We start from the raw sequence: 26,989 nt of genomic DNA on the forward strand, positions 1-26,989 counted from the left end.
ACAGCTTGTTCTGTATTATGACGCACGACGAGAATTATTTCCAGGTAAATTAGAGCCCAAATGGGATGGGCCCTATAGGATCGTTAGAATAGGAAAGAATAAATCTACAGTGTTGTTAGCTGACCTTGAGGGGATAGAATTTAAAAATAAGGTTAATCTTAATAAGATTAAACCTTATTATTTTTTATTGCACTAATGCTATGACTGCCTTGCAGGTCTAGGCGAGATCGATCAAACATCTGCAAGGAAATCGTGATAGAGGTTGATGGGTCGTCTGATCCCTTATTTAGAGCACCCATATTTAGAACAGAGGTATCATCAGGGAAAGCTCATTTGGTGGAGCAAAGGATACAAGGTGATTGAGCAAGAAGGCGGGACATTTATTTGGGAGATCAAGGTCTTCTGCCATCACTGCCTACAAATTTTGACGAGCATCCCTGTCGAATTCAATGATGATGGAGGGATGGAGCCTACAGTCCACCCGTTGAATATCCTGAATTTCGATTACCATAATTACGCGTAGAGTCCAGGATGGCAGGATATGTAAACCCTTTATGGACGTACACCTTGTACTTTGATGGGGCGTCTAGGGGTGCATGCAAAAAAGGAAGTGTAGGAGTTGTCATCCAAGACCCCCGACGACGCATTGTCATGAAGTTAGCTGCTTATCTCGGGACGAATTTTACTAATAATATGGCCGAATACAAAGCCCTGATCATGGGTTTGAATATTGCAAAAAAGGGTGGTATCCGCCAGTTGTTGGTGAAAGGGGACTCTCAGTTGGTTTTAAATCAACTCAATGGGGCGTACATGGTACGGAACCCCATCCTTTGTATGTACCATCATACTGCCATAGCCCTGCTAGACGAATTCGATAGAGTGTCTTTTCAGCTAATTCCACGGAATTGGAATCAGTTTGCCGATTCATTGGCTAATCTTGCGTATGAAGAGGACCTCTTCTTTAATTGTGGCCCTTGTCCCGATATATCTATTGATAGTGAGACAGGACCTGGTCGTTTGTGGGGTATGCTTTCTGAACATGCCCTCTTTGGCAGACGATGGTTGATTTGGGTGATGCAGAGGGTAAGCGAGACTCATCTGCCTTTATTATCAGGGACCCATAGACTGATTCGATGACATGTAATACGAACACCTCTTGCGATATACGCAGGAGGGATAGGTCATAATTTAATGCACCTAGTTTAGGGCTATGCGCCTTTGTTCCCCTGGGAATAGTATGTTTTGCTGTCTATCATGGTTGTTTCCAGGTGGATGTTCTGCATAGTATTGTTTGATTTCATTAGGCCAAGAGGGCCGATTCAGTTTTGTAGTAAAGTGTTTGATTTCATTAGGCCAAGAGGGCCATTTCCCTGTCTAGTGCGGGTGCGTTTAATCGGGTTTTTGTTTTAAGTGTTGTGCTGGACAGGTTTCGTGGTTCGTGGAATTTTGTGGAGCCTGGGGGAGCCTTTGCTACAATGGGAGCTTCTTGCAGCCAATCCAGGTGATATTTCTCCTTTACGAGTACCTTTCTTTCCTGTTATATGTGTATTTGTACTTGTCGAAGGGATCTATTTTTTTTTGAGGGTCGGCAACCAAGGCATGAAGTCCCAGGTTTAGGCTAAGTATATTTGAGGGAGGTCGGAGTAGTCATTGCCTCCTGTAAAGACATTGTTAGACATTGAAAGACCTGTTTTAGAAGGAAGTCCTAGTGGCCCTGTCCTGCTAACCTGCTAGGCAGCGTTCTCGGAGTTCTTGTTAGTAGTGAGGCCGTTAGAGAAGCCTGCTAGAAGATCATAATGATGATGCCAGAAATCCTGAATATCCTAAAAGATGAATATGAATACGAAGGTGTGTAAAAAGGGGTTCTAACCCCTATCAAAGAAAAGAAATGAAATAAAAATATATAAGTAGTTGATCATTGCCTTGCGAAGGCCTGGTAGGTTCCTGGGGACGAATCAGACCCGGGGCCGATACCTTGTCTTCCTCGGGGTGGCTTCTTGCTGGAAAAATAATATCACAACAAGGAAGGTTGGAGCGAAAATAAAAGTGAGCGTTAGAAAAGGATTAAGTGTCGCCTTGCGAGGGCTTGGTAGGTTCTTGGGTGCCGAGACAGGTCCTGAGACCGATGCCCTGTTCTCCTTGGGTCACTACGCTCAGCTCCCTCCTTTTTACATGCCCAAGTATGTTCATCCAATAAAAACCCTAAAAGAAGACACGTACTGAAAGAAAATACTCTTTGATCAAGCTATAGGAGTCCTCGCCTTGGAGGAGTTCCTAGTGGTGTTGTATTTAGTTGGTAAGTAGTTCAGACTACCACTTAGGGCAACCTCTTTGGCAGTTCTTTTTAGTTTGGCTGTGTTGGAGCAGCTGGTTAGTGATTCACTTCGGATCTTCTATTAAATGATGCTAGGCCTCCTCCTTGTGGATGTTATGCCTTGGTTCTGTCAGGGGTAGGGGGAGCATTGTGCTGAGTTTTATGATGATAATTGTTTTGTATCAGTTTGATGCTTCTTTGGTTGTTTATGTGCAGATATGTTCGTGGATTCGACGGGCTGAGTCGCCCTATCCCGTGGTCGCCAATGAGAGCGGAATTTAGGTGACGGGAAGTGCTTAAAAATAGCTAAAAATTATGAAGATCGAGGGAAAAATATTCACTGTCAAAGGCGGCGGCTCGATCTAGGATGATTTTAAGTGCCAAAGTGCTTTAGAGGTGCCCGAGCGACACTTGTTGATTTTTCATAATTTTTCAGACAGTCGTGTGGGTTGACACAAGCTACTGGCCAATGCGGGATGCCAAGCCGGACACCCAGGATTTTTCAGAGCTCAATTCGGAGTCCGGACGGGGAAATGGCCAAGAAACCGGTCAAGATGCGAAGGGGTGGACAAAATTTGGCCAAAATGGGCAAGTGACCCTTGGGAGCCCAAATTTTAATGTAGCATGAAAGTTTCATGCATTTGATGGAGAGGGAATCGTGGAGAAGAAGGCGCCATACTGCGCCCGATTTTTTCGCTTGAATGATGGAGGAGCAATCTACAGCCCGCAAACAACCCCCCCCCCCCAATCATCATTGCCCCTCATTTCCCTCTGTATGCAGACTCTATCGCCGCCCTTCGCCCGTCGAATGATGCCCTCTTTGGAGAATTCTGATTTCAGTCTTTCTCTCTCCTCCCTCTCTCTCTTCTAAAGGCAAGTTCATGTGGGGAGAAGAAGGAAGAAGAAAGAATGGTGGAGGCTTGTCCGGCATGGACCGGATTGCTAGACGGGCTGAGAATGGTGATTTGTGATGTTGCTGGACATGAAGTGCTGATGTTTTCCAAATCTACAGCCATGGACACAAAACCCGAAACACGCAAATAAGCGGTAATTTAAAATTTTCAAGGGAAATTTGAGCTTTTATGGCTTTTGATGGATGAAATGGTGTTCATGTGGGATAATAATTGTTCATAATACTGTTTTCTATGAGTTCTTGCTGGTCATAATCAAAAAATCAGAAAAATATGCATTTTGTGGTTCAAAATAATATGCTAAAACACATAAAACATGAAAAAACAAGGGAAAATGAGGGTTTTTGGCATAAAAATGGAAAAGTGGATAGGAACATCAACTAAACTCTCATTTTTCTGCAAGAAGGAACTAAGGGCCACAGCCCATAACCTGTTTTGAATTTCTAGCAATTAAATAATGAAGGAAAATAAGGAAAAATAGGGAAAAACCATGAAAAATAGGGGAAAAATACATTTTGGGTTCCGAAAAATAAGGATAAATAAGAGCAATGCTTGTGAATGGTTGTGGGGACTGAAGCATGACGATTTTCCTCAGTTCAACCCCACCTTCTTATGCTAGTGTGGGTTTTTCCGCTTTCTATACATAAAATGATGTCAAAATACCCTATAAACCTATCCAACGATGCACTATTTAAACGGGGAAGGGTAAAGAAGTTGAAATATGTCTAAATGCCGTGTGAAATGATGGGAAGGTTGCTGATTTCTATGCATAGCATTTAGGACGGATGTTAATTAAGATTAAGAGCTTAGTAGCACGAGGACCACCTCGGTGCTAGGCCCATGCAACGAAGCACGAATGGTAGTTGGAAACCATTAAAAGAATGATTTGCACTTGTGCACGATACTGTTTTGCTAAATGTTTGAGCACTAGGCATCCACCAAATGCATAGAGCATGGAAAGAATTTAAAAGTATCAGTGATTAGCTCCTGGACATGCATTGCAATTGGTTTTGGAACACGACCTACGTTGAGAGGCAGTGAGATATCCATGCTGTAGGCTAGTCGTGGGATCCTAAAGGGGAAATCAAGTAAGGACAATGGTACATTCCTGGACACGCTTATTTGGTACCTTGAGCGACGTTTGTCCGAAATGTCTAAATGTTGAGCGACGCATCGAGGGGCCAATCCCCAAGGTGTAGGAGAGTCGCAGAGGGTTGACGGCATTCAGCCGTAGGAGGAACCCCATGTGTATGTGATTCGAGCCTTTTGGCTATGTGAAAGGGACTCCCTCTGAGGAGTAATATTGGGTTAGGATTAGTTGGACTACAACGTATTACAAACGCAATGTTTAGGAAGGCAGAGGTTTTGATAGACGCTCCTGGCCGCGAGGCCGAGGGGTTGTCTTGTGCGTAGTGACGAGGTCCGGCTAGTGCATGAGCCAGTGCCGGCCCGTTTTTAGGTCCATCACCAGGACTGTCAAAACAGGGCAGCAGTTGACATTTACTGTTAGATGCTTCTTGGCATTGCCCCTTTGATGGCTATTGATGCTCGGTGATGCCCAGATGTTATGGGATGCTACGTCTATGCTTTGGGACTGATTTGGAGCAAACTTGAGCACCGTTTGAGCTTCATTTAACAATAAATTTCTTGTTGTAATATAGTGGGCTGAAGCTCATTTACTTGGCGCATGCATTGGTTCATGGATATGGGGTGCTTTACTGGAGGTTTGAATGATCATACCGATGCATTTGGAGGTTGTCAAATGCTTCTTCTTGGTTCTTAAATGATTTTGAGCTTGGAATAGACTCCGCCTTGGTCATTCTTCACTGGCATTTGGCTTCAATTTTGGCATGCTTTGGATCGGTTTATGCCTATTGTCACTGCTTGACATTCAGGCTGCTTTCATTCATGCTTTGGTCAGATATGGATGGCACTTGGTTTGCCCATGCTTGATAGTTACTTGGAGCTTCATCTTCAGATGTATTTGAGAATTTTGAATCTACTGGGCATTACATTTGGTTGTCAATTACATGCTCTTTGAATGCTTTCAGGCTTATGCTTTACGGGTCTGAGATAGCTTGGGATTTATGCTCCGTATGTATCCTACTGGGATTTGGCATGTCTGATGCTATGTACTCCATGTATTAGAGTGTTGCTTGCTCTCTTTGCATCTGACTTTCCTTCTAGTGAGAGCCTCTTGGTATATTCGGATGTACACAAAGTCTTATTTACACTTGAGCTTGAGCTTGTGGGACACTTACATGCATTTGCTCTCTTGAGAACTTTATGTCTTGACAACAACCCTCCCACGAACATAATCAACCACAAAACCAGGGACAAAGCATACAAAATCTATGTGTATGGCTCTACCATTAATCTCAAAACTGAAAAGAAACCATAAATATTTCTTTTAATAATAAACAAATTTGTTATCTTCATCATCTTCATCCATAGCTTCAACCATTATGCAAGAACAAAAGTGAAAATAGAAATTTATGCACAAAAGACAAAGGAGAGAGGAGAGAGAAAAAAAATTTGGCAACACCAAAAGGAGAATATGCGATTGGACAAGAGAGGGAAGGGAAAGAGGAACATAACCACTCGTGCACTCCACCCCACCTCTTCCCCAAAAAGCACGCCCCTTCGTATTTTATTATTTCTTTGAAACTTTGATACATTTGATACTATAAGACCTTTGGCCTTTAATTTTGAGTATTCCTACCCTTCAGAAATGTATGCACGTAACACTTTTGTGTATACCATTTATTTATTATGGATGTGGATGTGGCCCCCTCATATCTCTATCTCTTTTTGGTGATTTTGTAATAATGTAGTATGATTCTCTTGACAAAAAATAAATGATGCATGATTGGATTCTTTTGTGCCTTGTTTTTATGCTTCTTTGGGTGTCATCATGTCTACAGTTAGTCTGTAGTGGGTTGATTTGATGCACCTATTGGGTCAAGCACCTATCTCTATCACAGGTTTGTCAATTTTGTATGCATCTTGGATGGTTGTGTATTGAGCTTCTTGCTCTATCAGTTGTGCTTGTGCTTGGTCTCTTCTCTTACCCCGAGACCCATTACATGCATGACTTCTAGACCTATGAGACATCTCTTGCCTGACAGGTTATTGGTTTGACAGTTCTTGGTACTTTCTTGCCCCTTGACACTCACTGTTGGATGTATCTTGCTACCTGGCAGTTGCAGTGACATATGTATCAGTGATTGCTTCATTTTTTGAGACAGTTTTACATACTGCTATCATTTATTACAACAAGCTAAAATCTACAAATTTTGAGCACTTCTATGAGGGTAATGCTTACTATTTGATGTTATCTATGTCATATTTGGTGGACATGTGCTTCTTTTGGTGAAATCCACTCTTTCAACCAGTTTTAGCAATGGTTTTAGTCCATTTTTTGCTAATTACAACAACCTACAATTTTTCTTTTTTGCATTGATTTGGGATAGTATGGCTGGTCATCTGAAAGATACAGCTCTCTTCAACATTGCCAAGTTGGATGGTACCAACTATGGGTATTGGAAGTCCCAAATATGGTAGGTTTTGGTGCAGAAGTTGCAGTTTAAACCCTTGCGTTTCAAGGGTGTTAAACCTGAGGATATGGATGATGATGTTTGGATGGAAGTTGATGAGCTATGCAAGTCCACCATTATTTTGTCACTCTCAGAAGAGGTCCATCATAATGTTGTTGAAGATGAGAATCAAAGTGCATAGGATTTATGGGAGAAGATTCAGGAGCTTTATGCGCAACAAAGTCCTGCGTCACAGATGTATTGGCTAAAGCAGTTAATGGACCTTTGCCATGAAGGAGGGGACCTCCCTTTCATCTCATTTCAGTCAGTTTCATGCTATCATAGAGTCTGTGGTCATAGAGTATTGAGTTCAAAGACAACTTGCACCCGTTGTTTCTGCTTGGCACCTTGCCTAAATCATGGGATGTCTTCCGTACTGCCATATGCACGAACAAGCTTGATGGCCTGAAAATCAAAGATGTTGAGAGTGCTTTATTGATTGAGAAAATCAACAGGAGAAACAATGATGCTTCCCGCTCTTCACATGCATTGACCGTTAGAGGTGGTAGACATGGTAGGCATGATAATGATCATAAGGGCAGGGACTCTCAAAAGTCCAGGTCCAAGTCACGTGGTCGCAGTAAGTCCCGTGGACGGAAGACTGATCTTACCTATCATTATTGTGGGAAAGCATGACATATTAGGCCGCAATGCCATAAAATGTGCGATGACAAGCGCAAGGAAAAGGGAAAAGAAAAAGTGCAGGAAAAGTCTTCTGAGCACAGTATTGTACTTGCAAAGTCCAGTGTGAAGATAGAAGAAGTTAATGTCATGCAAGCCACTGATTCAGATGATGATTACATACTTGCAGCTTCTTCATGTGATGCCTCATAGGCTTCTGAGATACATTCTATGTATGCATAGTGCTGGCTCTTGGATTCGGGTGCGCCCTTTCATGTGATACCCTGTAGAGATTGGTTTCATACCTATCGTACCATGTCTAGTTCTGTGTGTCTTGGTGATGACAGGTCTCTTGACATTGTGGGCATTGGAGATGTTAGGCTGCAGTTTCCTTCTGGCAGTTCTTTTGTTTTGCATGATGTACGCCATGTACCTGCGTTGACTCGCAACCTTATGTTAGCTGGACAGCTTGATGATGTAGGGTATTTTGTGTCTTTTAGAGACTTTGCGTGGAAGATTACCCGTGGAAAGCTTGTGCTTGCAAGAGGTGCCAAGTCTGGCAGCCTCTATCCCTTGTATCTGGAGCTACATTGGATCATGTTTTGTATGCGGGTTCTATTCCCCATGTATCCCTTTGGCATGCTCGTTTGGGGCATATGTCTCTTAAAGGAATGAAAATGCTATGTGCTTTTGCAGTATCTTCCACCTTTTGACTCTTCACATTTTGATTCTTGTGATCATTGTTTGTATGGCAGGCAAGACTAGAAATACGCATAAAAAGTCTGGTAAGAAATGCATGGGTAAGCCCTTGGCTCTTGTGCACTCAGATGTATGTGGACCCATGCCCTGTCAGTCACTCGATGGGGCGAAGTACTTTGTTACTTTCATAGATGATTACTCACATAAGGTTTGGGCTTATCCCATAAAGAGAAAATCCGATGTCTTAGACACATTTCAGCATTGGCTTGCATTGGCAGAGAACTAGTCTAGGAAAAGGCTTAAATGCCTAAGGTCAAATAATGGGGGTGAGTATGTATCACGTGCTTTTGAGTAGTTTTGTGATGAGTGGGGTATTAAGCGTCAGTTAACTGCCCCTTACATCCCTCCCCAGAATGGTATGGTTGAACGCATGAATAGGACCATTCAGAAAAGGGTCCGTAGCATGCTTAGCCAGGCTGGCTTGCCACAACACTTTTGGGATGAGGCAGTTACTACTACAGTGCATCTCATTAACAGGTCACCTAGCAGTGGCATTGACTTTCAGGTTGCAGAGGAGGTATGGGCAGGCAAGCCCCCCTCTTATGATCATTTGCATGTCTTTGGATGTGAGGCATTATGCCATGTGCCCAAGGACAAACGCAATAAGCTGGATCCTAAGAGTGTCAAATGCATTTTCATTGGCTATGGAGATGCAGGAGAGATGGGTTACTGTCTCTGGGATCCGCACGCACGAAAAGTGATCCACAGTAATGTTGTCATCTTTCATGAGGACAAAATGCATATGCAACCTGAGAAAGTAGTTGAGGTACACAGAGTTATCTTTCACAAGGAGCCACCTGCTCCTGTACAGCCCACTCCATGGCTAGCTAGACAGTGTGCAGCATCACCTGATGCTCATGGCCCAGATGTTAGACATGTTGATGTTAGACAGGATGTTGGTCAGGTAGCAGAGCCTGGGTTGAGGCATTCTACTAGAGATAGACGTCCTCCTTACCATTTTGCGCCCTCTATGGATTATGTATTGGTTACAGATGTAGGATAGCCTCTCACTTATCATGAGGCTATGCACAGGGGTGATTGTCACTCTTGGGAGAGGGCTATGCAGTTTGAGTTTGACTCATTGCATAAGAATCAGACTTGGAATTTGGTTTCCTTGCCTCCGGGTAAGAAGGCTTTGCCATGCAAGTGGGTGTACAAGTTGAAAAGTACCCATGGACACCCCAAGCCGGCATACAAGGCTCGATTGGTTGCTAAGGGTTTTAAGCAAGAGCATGGTGTTGACTTTGATGAAATATTTTCTCTTGTGGTCAAGATGACCACCCTACGCTTATTCTTGGCCTTGGTTTCATAGCTTGACCTGGACTTATACCAGATGGATGTCAAGACGACTTTTTTACATGGGGACTTGCATGATGAGATTTACATGGAGCAGCCTAAGGGCTTTGCAGACCCTGGTAGGGAACACCTAGTGCGCAAGCTAAATAAGAGTCTATATGGCTTGAAGTAGGCACCTAGGGAATGATACCATAAGTTTGATGCATTCATGCAGTCACAGGGCTACAGTCGCAGTACTGTGGATCTGTGCTTGTATACGAAGAAATCCTGTGACGGTTCTTTACCGATTTTGGTACTCTATGTGGATGACATGCTTTTAGCAAGGATAGCTCATGAGGAGCTAGATGCTCTTAAGGCTCATCTCAAGAAGAGCTTTGAGTTGAAAGATCTAGGTCAGGCCTCTCACATACTTGGTATGCGCATTACGCACGACAGATCTTAGGGACTACTCTATCTGTCACAGAGGGAGTACATTCATAAAGTCCTTGAGCACTTCCACATGCAGGATGTTAAGCCTATTGGATGTCCATTACCTTCTCGTGTGAAGGTTTCATAGGCCGATTGTCTGCAAAAAGATGAGCAGAGGGCCGAGATGGCCAAGATTCCCTATGCATCAACCGTGGGCAGTCTTATGTATGCCATGATAGCCACCCGTCCAGATATAGCTTTTGTAGTTGGGGTTGTGGCACGTTATATGGCTACACCTGGATGCCGTGAAGGGTATCATGAGGTACCTGAAGGGCATAGCCGATATGTGCCTTTGTTATGGCAGCCAAGATACAAGAGTCATGGGGTACACTGACTCTGATTATGCAAGACATGCAGATAGTAGGAAGTCCACTTCTGGCTATGTGTTCACTTATGCTAGAGGAGCTATCTCTTAGATGTCCAGGGTGCAAAAGTGTACATCTCTTTCTACTACAGAGGCCAAGTATATTTCAGCCATAGAGGCTTGCAAGGAGGCTATGTGGTTAGGCCATTTGATTGCAGACCTTGGTATGACAGATGCTATGCCTACACTACATTTGGATTCTATGAGTGCCATTCAGTTGGCCAAGAATCCGGTCTTCCATGGGAAGACGAAACATATTGAGGTGAGGTATCACTTCATTCGTGAGGTCATTGAGGACATATCTGTTGACCTTGTCAAGATTCTGACTGAGCAAAATCCTGCAGACTTGCTCAGAAGAGCCTCACTACTGAGCACTTTGCCTTCCTCAGGAGATTGATGGGCATTGGATGAGATGATGTCTTTTTCCTCATCCTATTGTATATGTATACATGTTGTATTGTATTTTCTTTTTTCTCTCTCTCACTGGGGCAGATTTTCCTTTAAGTGGGAGGTTGTTGGGAGTATAGGCGCCTCCGCCTAGCCGCACGTGTATTACTACATTGGCAGTACCTGCCACTGCACACTGCAGGTGGCGGGCGCCCGTCACAATCACTTATTCTTTATTCTTTTAGTGATAGTTTGAATAAAGGAAGGCCCGACCACACCTTATGGTTGTTGGAGTTCCCACTTTTGAGTCTCTCTCTCTCTCTCTCGGCTCTTACTCTCCATCTGCCACCATAAATCTCACCACCAAGCCTCTTCCTCTTGGGTTCCACTTCCCTTTCATCTCAAAGGCTGATCCTCAACAAGATTCAAAGGGAAAATGTCTGATAGGAGAGAAGTCAAAATCTCAAAAACATATGAGAAAAGGGGAAGAATTATCAAGTAGTCCCAAGAGGTAGTTTCAAGTCCTTCACACATAACATGTTGAACTGATGCAACAAGACCACCATCTTGAGCCTCTCAAAGCCTAAGCGCTCTACCCTTCCAATGATTTTCTAGTACACCACAACGACAAACTTGATGAGGCCCTATTACTAAAGGCTACATGTAGTCCCATGAATCCTTCTTGAACACTGCTCCTTCCCATTTTCCATGCTTATTCTTTGTATCATGTACATATACAACAAATATCAAATCATGGGATCACCTTTGCTCACATGTAGATACCATTGGAATGGATTTGAGAAGAATAGTAGTTAGAAGGAGAGGAAGGAAAGTAAGGAGGACTATGTGGCTATGGCTGTGTGAGCACACAAAGAAGAGAAGTTTTGTGTAATGGAAGAAAGAGAATGACCATGGAAGAAAGAGAGAAGTTGGGTGCATAGTGGCTATGGCTGGAAGAAGATGGGGGCTATGTGGCTATGGCTATTCTTAGAAGAAAGAGAGAAGCTAGGTGTTATGTGGCTATGTCTGCGAGAAGCTAGGGGTTGTGTGGCTATGGCTGGTGGAAGAAGCTAGGGGATGTGCAGCTATGGCTATGTGGGGATAGAAAGATGAGAAAATTTATGAAATGGAGGTAAGAGAATGACCATGGAAGAAAGAGAGAAGATGGGTGATGTGACTCTAGTGGAGAGAAGCTTGGGGTTGTGTAGCTATGTGGCTGAGAGAAGCTGGGAGCATAGAAAGATAAGAAGATTTGTGGAATGGATAAGAGAATGACCAAGCAGGAAGCATGTCTTCTAGAGAAAGACACCCAAAAATGTGTTCTTTTACTGCTTTAGGGGGGAAGGGGGGGGAGCCATATTTGGAGGAGGGGATTTTCAAATTTTGGGTCACCATTTTTGGACACCCTATGGGACCCGTCTAACATGGGGTAGTACAAGCCTATAAATGGTAAGGAAAATGGAAAAGAGGGAGTGGCTAAAATGTGCATAACAACCCCTCTCCCATTGGTCCACCTCAAATCTAGTCAATAAGATAATCGTAACTGATGCTAAAGGGCCCTTTTTGAGTCCATATTTCCCCTAATGGTTAGATACATATAGAAGATTATTAGTGTTAGGTACAAATGTTTTCAATGAGCTTAAATGGAATACAACATGAATCCTTACATGGAATCTCCAACTTACAAGCATAGGTGCCTAGACACTGGAAATCTTGTAAGGTTCACAATAATAAAAACTCAACTTCTTATACTTACCAAATAGTACTAAGATGTTCTTAGGCCTTGCTCAAAGAAAAAACATATCTCACTCCTTGAAAACCCTTTTGGATCTCCATTGATCATCAACATAGTGGTTCAGACAATCTTGTGCAGCTGCAATATCTTAAGCAATGCCCTTAGTCTATTCCTCTAGTTCTTTCAGGATTACTTTAGAAGCCTCCAACTTGATAAGGTTGAAGAAGTATAAGGGGATAAGCATTCCTGATTATACATTGCTTTAAAAGGTGACATCTTTATGTTTTGGTGATATGAGTTGTAATAAGCAAACTCCATCAAGGATAAGTATTAAATCCGCCTTTGTAGCTCTCTCCATTATATTCCCTAAGTATATCCTAAATCGCCTGGGTTACCCACTCTCTTTGTCCATCCATTTGAGGATGACATTTGACATGAGAGCGTAATTGAGTTCCTATCGCTTGGAATAAGGCCTTCCAAAATTCAAATGTAAATTCAAGTTACAATCATTGACTATCCTTTGTGGTAAACTATGCAATCTTAAAATTTTTGTTATAAAGAGGCATGCAATGTCTAAAGACTTAAAGGTTCTCCTCAAGGAATATAATATGCCACCTTAGTGAGTAGATCCACCGCTATCAATATAGAATCATACTCTACTTGCATGTTGAGGTACCAATGCACTCCCACTTTATCTTTGGTATGTTTAAGGGATATAGTTTACAAAGAATTTTAATCCTTTTAGCTTTAATTAGTTGTCAAGATAGGCACTCCTTGACATAACAAAGTACATCTTGATTTACCCCTTGCCAAAAATAATTCTTTCTTACTGCATTTAGGATTTTAACACACCCTAGATAACCTATTAGGCTATCATGGGCCTCTTGTAGAATAAGCTTCTTTAGTTCTAAATTCTTGGGAATAACTAATTGTTGATTGGAATCCAAGCATCCATCATGAATAAGATGGTTCTTAAATTTGGGCTTTTATTTTCAAAGCAAGCATTATCCCTTGACGTAATTCATCATTAGCATGCTTTACTAGATATTGCATTAACAAAACCCTTTCAACTAAGGGTGTTAGCCACTACGTTACTTTTGCTTGGACAATACTTGATCTCAAAGTTGAACCCTTGAAGAATGTCTACCCATATCATCCATCTCATGTTGAGGTTTGGCCAGGTGAAGATCCACTTCAGACTTTTGTGGCTAATTACTAACTAAAACTTGCAACCGAGAAGATAATGAGCCACCATATGACTTTAATTTGCGATAAGCATATGCTACTAGCCTCTCTTTTGTTGAGAAGTAACAAATGATGTATGCTCCAAGAAGAGATGTCCTGAATCCCATATGCACATTGGAGAAAAAGGAAACCATCATGAGGCTATAAAGTGATGTACCTTCTTATCATTTGATGATGGGATACTATTGTACTTTGTCCTTTCATTCATAGTCATTTTCATACTCAAGATTGTGTTTATGATTCCAAGCTTCCATCTTGGAACCTAATTCACTTAACAGTTGGTCTCTCTAATCTACGTCATCATGAAAATTGTCTTTGTGTTCCATCTGACATAGCCATGCTCAGATCCATGCATTTTAACATCGTAACAGAGCCATGGTGAGCATGCTTAGCTCTCTTCTCCACTCTCTTAGCTTCTCTTCACTTTTTTCCATCTCATAAACTCAATTCCACCTTCATTTCTACTCTTCTCTTCATGTCTGCCATAGCCAAAATCTATACCCTGCCACATTGGAGCTCCTAAATCTCTCAAAATAAGCCAAATCAATTCACAATTTCTTTTATGGACCTCTTTCTCTGCGCAAGCACTCCCTCCTGTCACCTAAAACCAAGACATTGATGACCAGCTAGCTCAAGATTGCACGTTTTTAACCTCCCTGTCAAAAACAAGTCATATAGTCTATCCAGTGCAAACAGTCTACCATTTTTCTTGTAAGCTCAGGGCTCTTTATGCTTGCTATATGAGATTCCTTCTAACCTAGTATCTCAGCGAATGATCATCTCCATGAGCTGCAGGGAAGAAAAACCAATCAACCTGTTGAAACCCTAAAGGAAACCATAGCTCGTTTTCACTAGAGCTTACAAAACTCTTCATTTTCTCACTCCTCTCAACTCACTCAAGTGTCTACCACTTTGATCTAAGTTTGAACTCGGTTTCCAGCAAAGACACCAGTAAGAAGAAGATTCAAGTTAAAGATCAAGCATAAAAATCCAACATCAAGATTCAAGCTAGTATCTTTTGATAAAGCATAATGGGATTTGACACTGCCATCACTTGTGTTTTTTTTGGCACATTCAAGAATTAACTCATTGCTAGTCTGATCTCACTCATCTCATGTTGATGCCAAACATGAAGATTTTCGATGTGGAATGCCCAATTGATTAAATCCCTTTGTAAGCCACAATCTCATTGTAAAAGGATAGACTTTGCCTGAGTATACTCGCGGTAAGACCTCCTTCAAAATGTCTGAACTTGAGCAAATAGCCAAATTCAATGGTGGAGGCTTTCATGCATAGAAAGAAAAGACAATGTACTATCTCATAAGAAATGATCTTTGGATCTATTTGAGGATGATGCAAGAGATGCAGATAGCAAGAAAGAAGATGATGAAGATGGGTTCATTGAAAAAATCCAACTCAAGCCAAAATAGTGAAAAAAGATGAACAACAAAGCTCTAGGAATTATTGCCTGGGGATTGTCTAACAATGTATTGCGCCACATCTCTGGCATTAAAGAGACTAAAAAGACTTGGGATGAGCTTGACAAGATCTTTGGAAGTCAAGCCAAAAACTCTAAGGTCAAGTTCTTAATGCAATTCTATAAGCTTGACATAGAAGACAGCACTTCAATGACTATGCATATTAACAAATTCAAAAGTCTAAAAACTCAACTTGCCACTCTGAAGAAAACAATAGATGGAGATGAAGCCATTGATGTACTCCTTGCTAGTGTAAACTAGGATCCTTATGAAAATCTTGTCCTTACTCTCATCAGTGTACCTTATTTGTCACAAAAAGATATTGAGCACCCTCTTCTTGATGAAGAGAATAAACAAAAGAACAAGAATGCAAAAGATGGTGTCCCATCATCTAAGGAAAACCTCTTATACACCACAGGAGTTGTTGGACCTAAAGAAAGAGACCGAGGATTCAACTCCAACAACAAAGATCAGATAACATGTCATTATTGTGGTAAGACTGGCCATATAGCAAGTGAATGTTTCCACCGTAAAAGAGCAAAACAGGTGCAGAATGGTAACCATCATCAAAATCAATTCATGAATGAAGAAGATGGAGAATATGCTTCCACTATCAACAACTCTAACAGATTGTTTTGAATAAATTATTTCTCCCATAGTGGATTTTTTGTTTTCCTTAGTGGATTTTCTTTGAAAAACAAAACCCTTGCCAAAGATGTAAAGCTTCAAACTTTAACTTGACTAGGCTACCCTATAAGCTAATCTCTCCAGCCATGTCATCGTGTAGGGAGAGCAAAAGCCAACAAGTACAGAAACTCATTATTTGAGGGGAGACTATTGAGAAATGGCAAATGATATATGCTCCAAGAAGAGATGTCTCGAATCCCATATGATCAGTGGAGAAAAAGGGAACCATCACGAGCTTATAAAGTGATGTACCTTCTTATCATTCAATGATGGAATACTATTGTACTTTGTCCTTTCAATCATAGTCAATGTCATACTTAAGATTGTGTTTATGATTCCAAGCTTCCATCTTGGAACCTAATTCACTTGAGAATCTATGTGATCATGAACATTGTCTTTCTGTTCCATCCGCCATAACCATGCTCAAATCCATGCTTTTCAACATCTTTTTGTACTAGGACACCACCATGGAAAATGTTACTTATATCATAAAGAACTTTAAACACATTGGTGTAGTCACAAAGTTTGGAAAGTGACGTGTTTGTCAAAATTTGCTCGAGTTGATCAAAGTTAGTCTATTGTACTAGTGTCCATAATATATCTTGCTATTCTTTTTTAGAAGCTCAATAAAGGATGAGACTACAAGGGCATAGCCTTGAATGAACATTTGGCACCATATCATGAGACCTAGAAACTCACAAACCTCCTTAACAATCTTAGATTCAAGCCATTCATCACAACTTTAACTTGACAAGGTCTACAAATATACCATCCTTGGAAACAATGAAGCCAAAATATTCCATTTGAGCTATGAAAAAGATACACTTGCTCCTTTTTGCAAAGCTTGTGAATGCTGAGCAACTATGATACCTTTTGAAAATGCTCCTTGTGCTTCCTTTGACTTGGAATAAATCAAGCTATTATCAAAGAGTACAAGGATAAACTCATCATATGGTCAACATGTATCCTACATCAATTTGTAAAACATGGTCAATGCATTTTTTAGGCCAAAGTACATGACAATGAGCTCATAGTGTAATGCATAGTTAACGTGTAGTATCTATCATCTATCAATTTAACAATTAGAAGTATTGAAAGCACATGGCATGTTGATTAAAAAATATGGCTTGAGACATTATTGTCATTTTTAGCTCCAACCACATGGTGTCTTCACATGATAGCATGCTCAACAAAAGATATTACATGAAAGATAATTTCAAATAAACAACTCGAGATACACTTGCAATAACACATTTCAACAAAACAAAGGGAGATTGTTCAAAAACTTAATAAATAGAATGTGGAATAAGCTTGTAAGCCCAAAGCTCTTAAAATGAACAAAACATAATGCAAACTACTAGTCATGACAAGTTCAAAATCATACAACAATTATTGCATAGCCAAAGTGCCCCCAATTTCACAACACCAAAGTGCCCCCAATTTCACAACATTGTGTGGCCTAGGCCTTGTAAAGGTGTTGATAACATTCACAACCAAGGTTTATCATATGAATGGCTTGCATCTTCTAAAAAACTTGCAATTTTTTTTGTGAGCTCTGCTAGTGTACACAATATATGTGGATTCAACCTTCCAAAAAGCTTGCAATTCTTATCTAAGCATTGCTCCACTTTATGATGCATCCTTTTCATGTTCAATGTACTCAAAATATTTGAACATACTCAAAATATTTCAATGAGTGCATATATCAATAACCCCCACATGTGATGTGTCATTAAGCTTATGGATTGTGATAAAGAATGTTTGATTATCAAGTGCAAATAATTCTAGTGCCTAAGAAACTCCTTTGTGATAACACTTGTCTATGCTTCTTTTACTTTACTTTCCTTATGTATAAATAATATGCTCTAACAAAGAAACAATCCATATATAGAAAAAGATATTTAGATGGCACAATCTATATTGCATGACTAGTGCATCAAAGGAGTCGAGTGACTTCCAAAATATATTAATAGAAGTAGGTTTGCCTAATTTCATCTTTGTGATTGAAAAGGTTTGCAAACAACAAAAGGCATATGCTTGCATGGCAAAGTTAGTTCTTAGGCCAAGTATTATTACAACGCTCGTATCGCCAAAGGCAACCTCATGAATTTGAATCGATGCCGACTTACCTAGTCTCAAGGAGGTCTCTACTACATGGCACACAACAAATAGATATGCTTAAATGATTTTTATGTGAAAAGATTAGTCAAAATTCTCAGTCCTTTAATGGCAAATGTTGGCAAGCTTTAATTAAGACAATCAACTCTTTTAAAGGGACACAACACAAGACGCAATGTCATTGAGAGGGAGAGGGTACTACTGCAAAAAGACCGAACAAATGCTTGGAGATTCCATGGACGGACAACGTTAACATGAGATCTATAAAGATCATTATACACCATGGAAACCGAAGTGGGGGAGTATACAGGAAAAATCCTTTTTGATGAATATTCACAAGGCCTTAATGATCTTAGACGGAAGATCATGTTTACAAAAGAAGAGTGTTATGATGCAAAACTAAGCCAAGACCACACTGGCAAGAAAGCATCGCCTGCCCAATTGTGCAGATTCAACAACGCTCCAACTAGACTTTTCATTGTAGCATTCAACCTGGTTTGTGAATAATGCAAGGAGTCATTTTAAGTTCTAACAAAGACAAAGCATATGCTGCATTGGTTTGTCTTAACTTACCATGTCAATGTATGGACCACCGTTAAACCCTCCAAACATGAAAAGGGTATCATCCACCACAGCAGCGGATCCATATGCTCTCCTCGTCACCATTTTAGATTCCTGCAGCCCATCAAGGAGATGTTAGCAGAATTCCTCCATCAGTAAGGAAATGCTATCTACAATCACATAGTTCACAAGCTCAAGACTGTATGTGGTAAATCCTGTGAATAAGCTGTGCTTCAAACTGACCTTTGGTCAGCTTATCTTCGTCTTTTCTTTAAGAGCAAGATTTTTAGCTTGGAACGTTTCGGATGCATCTATCGTTCCATATGATATATGCATATTGGAATGATAAGCTATAAAATCTTCAATACCGGCACATTATGCCTATAGACATTTAATTAAAATATGTATATTTCTGGAGCAGAAACATGAACTGTTTTGAAACAACTGGCTCTCCCAGTCTAATGTTTGCCTAGATGGGACAAGATTCCCCTTTGATACCCTTAAAAACAATTGTAAAATTTGAAACTTAACCTCAACTCCGTGAAAACAAACTAAAAACCATCATCAGGCTTGAATCTTCGGTCTAAGCTTCTCAGAAACCTGTCTCATCCATTGTCCAGATGTGTTAAGGCCTGTAGGAAATGTTTCAGAAAGGCTATTGAGTGTAAGCCTACTGAATGATATCCACCTTATGTAATGACATAACAAGTCACAGGATCCGTATACAAGAGCAACAGGGGAGACTTTCAATGCAAACTGAATATAAATTTTACAAGCAAGGCCAACCTCTGGACTATCACGTCAATAGTGTAAAATCCTCAGGGTGTGTGATAACTCCCAGGCAACCTCTGCCCATACTAGACTGCCATCCCCACCAACCAAGCCTTAGGTTGCACACACAAGATCTAGAGAGAATCTAGTATGGGGTTATATACAACATCAGGCAGATGCACCCCACCCAATGCCAACCTGGCACCCAGCATGACAACATCAGGCACATGCAGCCCAGCTGATGTCAACTTGACACCTAGGATGATGCCAAGAAGAGCCTCTCTCAAAACCATCAGCCAAGGACCAACCTGGACCACCAGCTAAACTAATTTTGTACTTGGCTGACTAACATGATTGAAGATAATCCAAAAAATTACATTGTCGATTAAAGACTATATGATTCCAAATTCCAGCATCCAATAACTCCTGAAGTATTCGATTGGCAAAAGGTGCTGCAACTTCTACTTTGGGTGAGCCAAAGTAAGAATCAACCTGCTGCATCTAAAATGTACAGGGGCAAATAAACAGCAAGTAGGCAGTCTTGACAGATTGATCAAATAATGCTGAAACAGTGTCCAGGGGAAATCCATATCAGAACATAGACTGTGTGCAGTCCAGTTGAAGGCAGAGATTCCTCAAATGAATGGGAGAGAAACCCATGCAACCAAGGTGCCTTCCCATTCACCCTTTTAACTCCAACCAAAGGCCATTTGCAGAAACCAATAAAAGAATAGTCAGATCATCAGTGCAGATAGCATAATGCTATGCCAACTTCCCATGAAACCAACCTAACAAGGGATAGGCTGCAGCCAAAATGAAACAGTTTTGCAAAAATTTTCAATGTCCAGCAAGGTAATCACCCATGTGGATAAGAATGAAGGCCTCCCTCAACCGGCCATAATCATCTACATGCACAGCTCCTAAGAGATTCTTGTAGCTATTCGTTCATTCTCATTGATCTGAGAATTCATTTTTCATCTGAGGAGTTTGTATCTGTCCACTTCCACATAGGCGATTGCTCTCCATTGATGGGGATCTCCAATTTGTTTGCACTATCTTAGCTAGGACCTTGCACACAGTTCCTAAGAAGGTGATCATTGGTCTCCCATGAGAGTGATCTCCAATCTGTCTCTCCTTCTGACAATCTCTTAAGACTAGCATCATTTCCTGAAATGCCACCAATTGCTTGATTTCACAAGCCCTTGTCAAGAAAAGTGACGCGACGTTATGTACTCATACCATATCAAAGAGACACTAGTGTTTGTGGGGAGAAACACTGTGTACAGCAAACACTGAGAGAAGAAAAACTTAGAAGAAGAGTGAAGAATGATGAACACTAAATCATGCTGATACAATGAAGCAAACTCTGAGATGACTGCACTGTCCTGACTGATCAAGTGGCAACACCTGAAGGGAATCTAGCACAGTGAAGTTAGCAAAACGCAGTCCTCCAAGCAATAGGGTATCGAAGTATATGCTGTAGAAGGAAGGACAGCCAGCTGTAGAGGGAGCAAAATGCAGTCCTCCAAGGGCTGTTGGAGTGGAGAAGATCAACAATCACCGCATGCTCCAAGAGGTACAAAACAGCTGGTGCCCAGACTGAAAACTGCGAAAGGGAGCCACGAGTGAGGCTAGGAAGGGGCAAGACAGTAAAATGCAAATCTGCCCAGGTTGAAGATGAAAATGCAGATGTTGATGATGTAAAACGTAGGTGGGCAGCAGTCCCAAACAGTGTGGCAGGCTGGAACAACTGGCTGATGATGGTGACAGCTCCAAACAGCAGCACTCAAACCATTCTTGTGAGAAGCATCCACCAAGTGTAGGAGAGATGGAGAACAAAGAGCAGATCTGATGGAGAGAGAAGATGAATAATGACTGAGAGGTGATATAGAGTGAATGACCGTGCCCTATTTATAGACACATGAGTTATTGAACTATCTAGGGTGGCACCCTAACTCTCTCAAGTGGCACCCAGACACTAATAAATGATACAAATAAGCCTTTCTGGGGCTGTAAATGGGAACCAAAATAGGAATTAAGGTAATGTAATGAACTTAATGACTAGGGTTTCTCAACAGCCCTTTCTCATGCTGCAAGGTAATGGAGTTGCAAGAGAAACAAGAGAGGCTGACACTATAACAAAGAGCTACATGGACAGGCCAAGTCTGAGGATACTGCAGTCCATAATTAGTTAGTAAATGCCATTTACACTATGAAAGCTTCCATAATGTGACCCTCTATGATTGTTCTTCCTTGCTGACGATCATGCTCCACCTAAGTTAACCGAGACACAGCATGTCCTTGCTTGATCATACTCTTGCACAAAAAGAAAACAGTTCATTTGACTTTCCACTACCTGTATCTATTTTTTAAGCACTGGACATTTCAAATGTGGCACCAGACAGTAACTTGTGACTTGCCACTACCTGTATCTATTTTTTAGCACTGGAAATTTCAAATGTGGCACCAGGCAGGAACTTTTGACTTACCAGCTCTAACCAAGAGTTTGTTCTAGGCTCATAGTACTCGACAGAATTCAAAAAGTCTTTCCCATCATAGCCTCCAATTGCATAGCTGCAGTAGTAACATGGATGGAAACCAAAAGGCACTTTTTTATATGTCTACCAAAGAACACTAGAACTATTTTAGACACAGATGACACTCACATTTTCCCTCCCAAAGTTGCTACAGAAAAACTTCCCCGTTTACTGTTCATTTGAGCCACTGAAGTCCATAAAGCCTGACGAGGATCGAATCTTTCAACAGATCTGTGCAGCACACACAACTATTTCAACAAGTATCATCTAAAAATTAGAGCCCATGTGCATGCAGGGCATCAGCTAGTGAACTCGCCATGTCTTACACAAGCTGGTGCCCATAGATAATGTTATGAGAACTTCATTTGTTTCTTTCATCTCCAATTTTTTGCTCAATATTTGGAACACGGTGTAAACCTCTGGCATCTCCATTGTGGACTAACACAAAGGCACCCCTCTGCTTTTTGATATCAACATACTTAAGTTGAAAATATGACTTATCCATCTCTGATATTGATGTTACCATGATTTTTCCTATTCTTAACATGCATAAGTTAGCAAGTTTCAGTCCTTCCTTATCCTAGTCCATTATTGTGAAGTTGAGACATAATCTGACATATCAAATGGAAGGGTTTACCTAGTAGCTAGTAAAAATCTCAAAGCAATGAAACACTTAAATGTTAGCTTCTGTTCTATGTATGAAGTGGATTGCAAGTTTTTTTAGGAGTCCTCCTGGAATAGAGAAACTGAAATATGCCAGTGTCTGGATTACAGCTGCCTCCGTCACAGACTTCGACCAGGCAGGGAACCAGACTTTCAACATTAACAAATAAATAAAAATCCCCACTCACTATGCATCGACAAATTTAGCTGTTGTGCTTACACCCTAACAGAAAGCGCCTAACACTTCACATTGATGCAATACAGTAACATCACTGAATCCAGAACCAGAGCATACTGTCAAAATAGAAGCCTACGTCAGATATTTTACTCCATCGTAGCCACCCATGGCATACAAAGCTCCCTCCAACTCTGTAGCTGTAACACCAAAACGCTAACAACAAAACAGCAAACATTAATTAATCCATTGTGAGTTTTTTTTTTAAACCAATGCAGCAGTTGCTATTGCATCCCTGTTTGGAACAACCAGAGTATTGCATGTTGGTATTTAAAAGCAGATGCTTAAGATGCCCATTTTAAATCACATTTGAGCAGAGTTTAGGCATGCCATTTCTATTTTTCTTGTCTACCTTTTCACACAGCATCACAGCACTGTACATGAATGAACATAAGCAACTCTTTACATGTTGCAAAAACTCATGAAACTAAATAGTTGAGCAATAAAAACCAATGAGTCCAAATAACTGCCTTCAGATGAAATGCAATATTGGGAGCTGTCTTGAAAGAATCAAAAGTTAAGATGGTATACCTTGTTTAGCATCGACGTGGAACTTATCCACATCCCAAGATGAGCATCATAGCATTCAACATCAGAAAAACTGATCTGACCATTGCCACCACCAACTGCATATATTCTGTCTCCAACAGTAGCTCCAGCCAAACTGCCACGCTTCAGACTCATTGGAGGACCATAGAACCACTCATCCCTCATCCTATCGTAAATTTCCACTGAGCATCACAGAAAAAAGAAACTCAAAAGAACCGCAATGAAACCATGAAAAAACAAATTTTTAATGTATTTCCGAAAACAGATTGAAAACCACAAGAGGCTACTATTGTAATTTCATAAAAAGATTGAGAGGTGTAATACTGGTATTGAGGAACTCGTAAGACATCAGCTCCACATAAATACAGAAAGAGTGAGTCTTTCAAGAAGTGATCGAGTACTTGAAAGCACACCATTTATAAAGAAATAAGAATGATGGATCTCGACAAGATGAAAGCTATTGTAAAACGGCTATTATGTTACATGAACCAAGATTGAGGACCCTGGCTTACACTTGATAAGAATGTTTTCCTGAGCTGCCGGTGAGAGCTATGGAAAGCAGGCATGCAGTGAATAGGAACAAAGAAACTGCAGGACACTGAGGAGATCACACAACAGAACAAAAGCTTAAATTGTGGATGAAGAGAAAATCAGGCTGTTGCAGGCTGTGGCAACTCTAATTCCAATATTATGAGCATGACTGTTTCAACCAAAAACTAAACTAAAAGACACCACATACACATTATATTCCTCAACAGAAGAATATCACCTAGTCTCAGAACTGATGACCATATGGTTCAGAACCATATAGTTTGATACTATTGAGTAAAGCACACAACTGCAAAATGCCCATTAATGTACCAAGGTTTGATCCCTACCCGTATCGTACCAGATTCTTCCATTTCCACCACCAAAGATATACACCTGTCCCATTAGAACACTTGCTGCAGCATATGATCGAGGATTCAACATTGGCGAGACACTATGTAGCTCGTGTGTAGTTGGACAGTAAACATCCACATTATCCAGCCACATTTCACCATTATGGCCACCAAGAAGATACACCTTGTGTGAGGAAGCTTTGAAATCAAGCTCCTCCTCACAAACTTCAGCTTCTGTGGATGCTGCTACAGTGACAAACCTATTACCTTGTGATAGAGCTTCTAACTGTTTTGACATTCTATCCATGTCCAACTTGAGAATTTCTAATTCTGAACACATTTGGACCTGACATCCCAAAATACAATCAGCACATTAGCTGCAGTCCCTTCCTCCCTCCCTCCCTGCCTTGCACTAGACAAGCATGCCACACTGTTTCCTTATCAACAAGCTTAAACAACCCCACAATAACCTGACCAGGATAGCATACAGCACAATCAGTTTCTTTGTGCAGCAAGTACAAACAGACTGCAAAATAACCTATTCAATGCAGTGAAAAGCCCATCGTCACACACCTGGCTTTCAAACTCATAACTAAAGTAGCTACTCCGGAAATTATATTAGCAATGATAGAGTAGTCAAAATACTTGTCAAACATGTGTGATCTTGTAAATACTACCAAATGGACACATGTTACCTGAGAATGCTCCAGCATTGCATTCTTTTCCCGTAGTTTGTCCAATTCCCTCAATGCACCCAACTCCATAGAAGCTTCATGCAACACATTTTTCAGCTCCAATCTGTCTTGCCGCATCTTGAAAGAACAAAAAAGAACAAAAATTGTGAGCCTGGGTGCTTGTCACGAGTTTAACAAAAAGTAAAATAGCTTATATACCTGAGCCAATGCATTTGCACAAAGCTCCAAATTCTTCTGTATAGCCTTGGCCACAGAAGAATCCACATGTTTTAAACTCTCCTTAAGTCTTTCTCGCTCTTCTCTTAGCAATTCTTGTTCTTGGAAACACCTTTCTCTTTCTAACCTCTCCCATTCTGGGAATGTGGAGCTGCTTTCAAGACCACCTTCTTCTGTGGTGTTCTGGATCTTTGGCTGCTGTTTCACTTCTTGGAATGTCATATCCGAACTCTGCTGTTGAAGACCATCCGGTTCTTCCCAACCAATCCTTGAGGTGGATTCCAGGTCAAAATCAGATGCAGTTGGCTCCATCTCATCTGATTGATGGTCTGCATAAGTTGGAGGTATGAATGGCTCCGCCTGATGCCATGCATCAAAGATCGCAGCCTTGGAAGTTCTTCTTGGTTTACACCACCCATCTTCCTCTTCATGCTGCTGCTTCCCCTGCTTCTTAGATCTCTTCTGCACTGTTATTGATGGCATTTCCCCTAAAGTTGCAGGGCTGCCTTGGAACAGGGCTAACAATGCATTTGTCTGAATGGTGGTGAGCTCAAAATAGAAGTGATTATCTTTATAATAGTTCTCCGCTATTGCAGTCTTGAAAATATTTTCGGGAAGAGGGTGGCATTGCTGTCTTACTCGGACCCGCACCTGTCGATAGAGCTAAGCAAAGTCATTGTCGTTTCTTTGCAAGTCTCTTTACAGGTGTTCACTACATGACCTGATAAAACATAGACTCGCTGTACAAAGATATCTATACATGAACCGATAAAACATAGGTGGGATTCGACAGCCACACCTGTGCTGGGAAAGGTGTTTTGCCCACCCCATCATGCGACCACCCGTACGGGTTGATGTTGAGTTCTCCGGGACAAGTAGCCTCAAAGATGCCGTGTAACTTCCGGTCGCTGTAATTGAACAAAAAAAGTGGCATTCCTGGCTGGACATTCTCAACGTACTGGAAATGTTGAAATGGAAGACCTGGCAATAAAATCCATTGAAGCAAGAACGCTTTTGATGAGAGCAGAATGAAAACAAATGTCGCATGTGTGGGATCATCGGTGCACGTGCCTTCGATTACAGCAAGTGAAAGGAATGATGTAAAGTCTGATGGAAAGAGAGACAAACATGGTTACCAAAGATCAGCTGCTGGATGCATTCTTTGAATGTGGCATGTGTGCACCCGAATATGACAGATGCCAGGTTCTGAGGGCGAAGTAGGAGGAATTGGCCAGACGCTGCAGGGCCGGCGGGGCTCCCTGCGAGGAAGGGAGGGTTGGAGCCGAGGTGAGTCTCAGTGCGTCGACCTGCTCCCATGAATGATGAGGGATGATGACGATGATGATAATGATGAAGAAGAAAGGGATGGCACGAGCAGAAGCAGGGGAAAAAGAAAGCGTCTCTCTCTCCCCCCTCCGGCTCTGTTCTGTGTGGCGCTCTGAATGAGGCTGATGACGAGAACTCAAAAGAATGTTTCGCGGGAAGCAGCGCTTTCTCTCCGGTTCCTATGCCTCTTTATTTCCTCTCATCATCTGGATTCTGAACTCTCTTACCCTGCCTCCCGAGTCCCCCCGCCGCAACACCCCAAGTGAAAGTAATATTATTTCACACAAAGTCGCCTTAAATTCCCAGGAGCACCTTCTTGCGGGCGGGCTTGTCACAAACCCACGGGGAGGATATTGCGAGCCAAACAATTAGAGCGTACCCCAAAACTTTCACATGCGTATTAGAAGGGTTTTGCACACTAGGAAATGTTTGAAAAAACAAGGCACAATCTGTCTCCTACATGCACATGCAAAGAAGAGAACCTTAATTCAAGGCACAATCTATGCATAAAGACACTCTTAGAACTTTTGCAATTTAGCAAAAGTTACAAAACAATTCTCTTCTATTCATCCACCC

At 41.3% G+C, this 26,989-nt stretch overlaps 1 protein-coding gene across 2 annotated transcripts; it reads right to left on the reverse strand.

Moving 5' to 3' along the window:
* Window positions 1-18,106: 18,106 nt before the first annotated feature.
* Window positions 18,107-26,676, reverse strand: LOC148038046 (uncharacterized). 2 transcript variants are annotated; one of them, XM_087668324.1, is made up of 11 exons: window positions 26,224-26,674; window positions 25,887-26,068; window positions 25,070-25,738; window positions 24,872-24,988; window positions 24,174-24,522; window positions 23,278-23,477; window positions 22,826-22,902; window positions 21,978-22,079; window positions 21,801-21,885; window positions 18,553-18,654; window positions 18,107-18,471 (listed from the first exon to the last, which is right to left on the reverse strand). In XM_087668324.1, exons 1-11 carry the CDS (start codon window positions 26,402-26,404, stop codon window positions 18,379-18,381), a joined length of 2,157 nt encoding a protein of 718 aa, XP_087524450.1. In that variant the 5' UTR covers window positions 26,405-26,674; the 3' UTR covers window positions 18,107-18,378. The 2 variants fall into 2 exon arrangements, with proteins under 2 accessions (XP_087524450.1, XP_087524459.1); XM_087668333.1 differs by lacking the exons at window positions 18,107-18,471; window positions 18,553-18,654 and having other exon boundaries at window positions 21,798-21,885; window positions 21,978-22,096; window positions 26,224-26,676.
* Between the last annotated feature and the right edge of the window lie 313 nt (window positions 26,677-26,989).

The sequence above is a fragment of the Lygodium microphyllum genome, chromosome 3 (assembly GCF_053477565.2).
Source record: "Lygodium microphyllum isolate KBCC chromosome 3, Lygodium_microphyllum_v1.1.10, whole genome shotgun sequence".
Classification (NCBI taxonomy): domain Eukaryota; kingdom Viridiplantae; phylum Streptophyta; class Polypodiopsida; order Schizaeales; family Lygodiaceae; genus Lygodium; species Lygodium microphyllum.

What these genes read in the sequence shown, in the direction of transcription:
- LOC148038046 (XM_087668324.1), bottom strand. Translation starts at nt 26,404, where the DNA reads ATGGGAGCAGGTCGACGCACTGAGACTCACCTCGGCTCCAACCCTCCC. An exon ending in AAGAATCTGGTACGATACGG is followed by an intron (nt 23,478 to 24,173) that starts GTAGGGATCAAA and finishes TGTGATGCTCAG; the next exon opens with TGGAAATTTACGATAGGATG. An exon ending in CAAACTCTTGGTTAGAGCTG is followed by an intron (nt 18,655 to 21,800) that starts GTAAGTCAAAAG and finishes GATGGGCTGCAG; the next exon opens with GAATCTAAAATGGTGACGAG.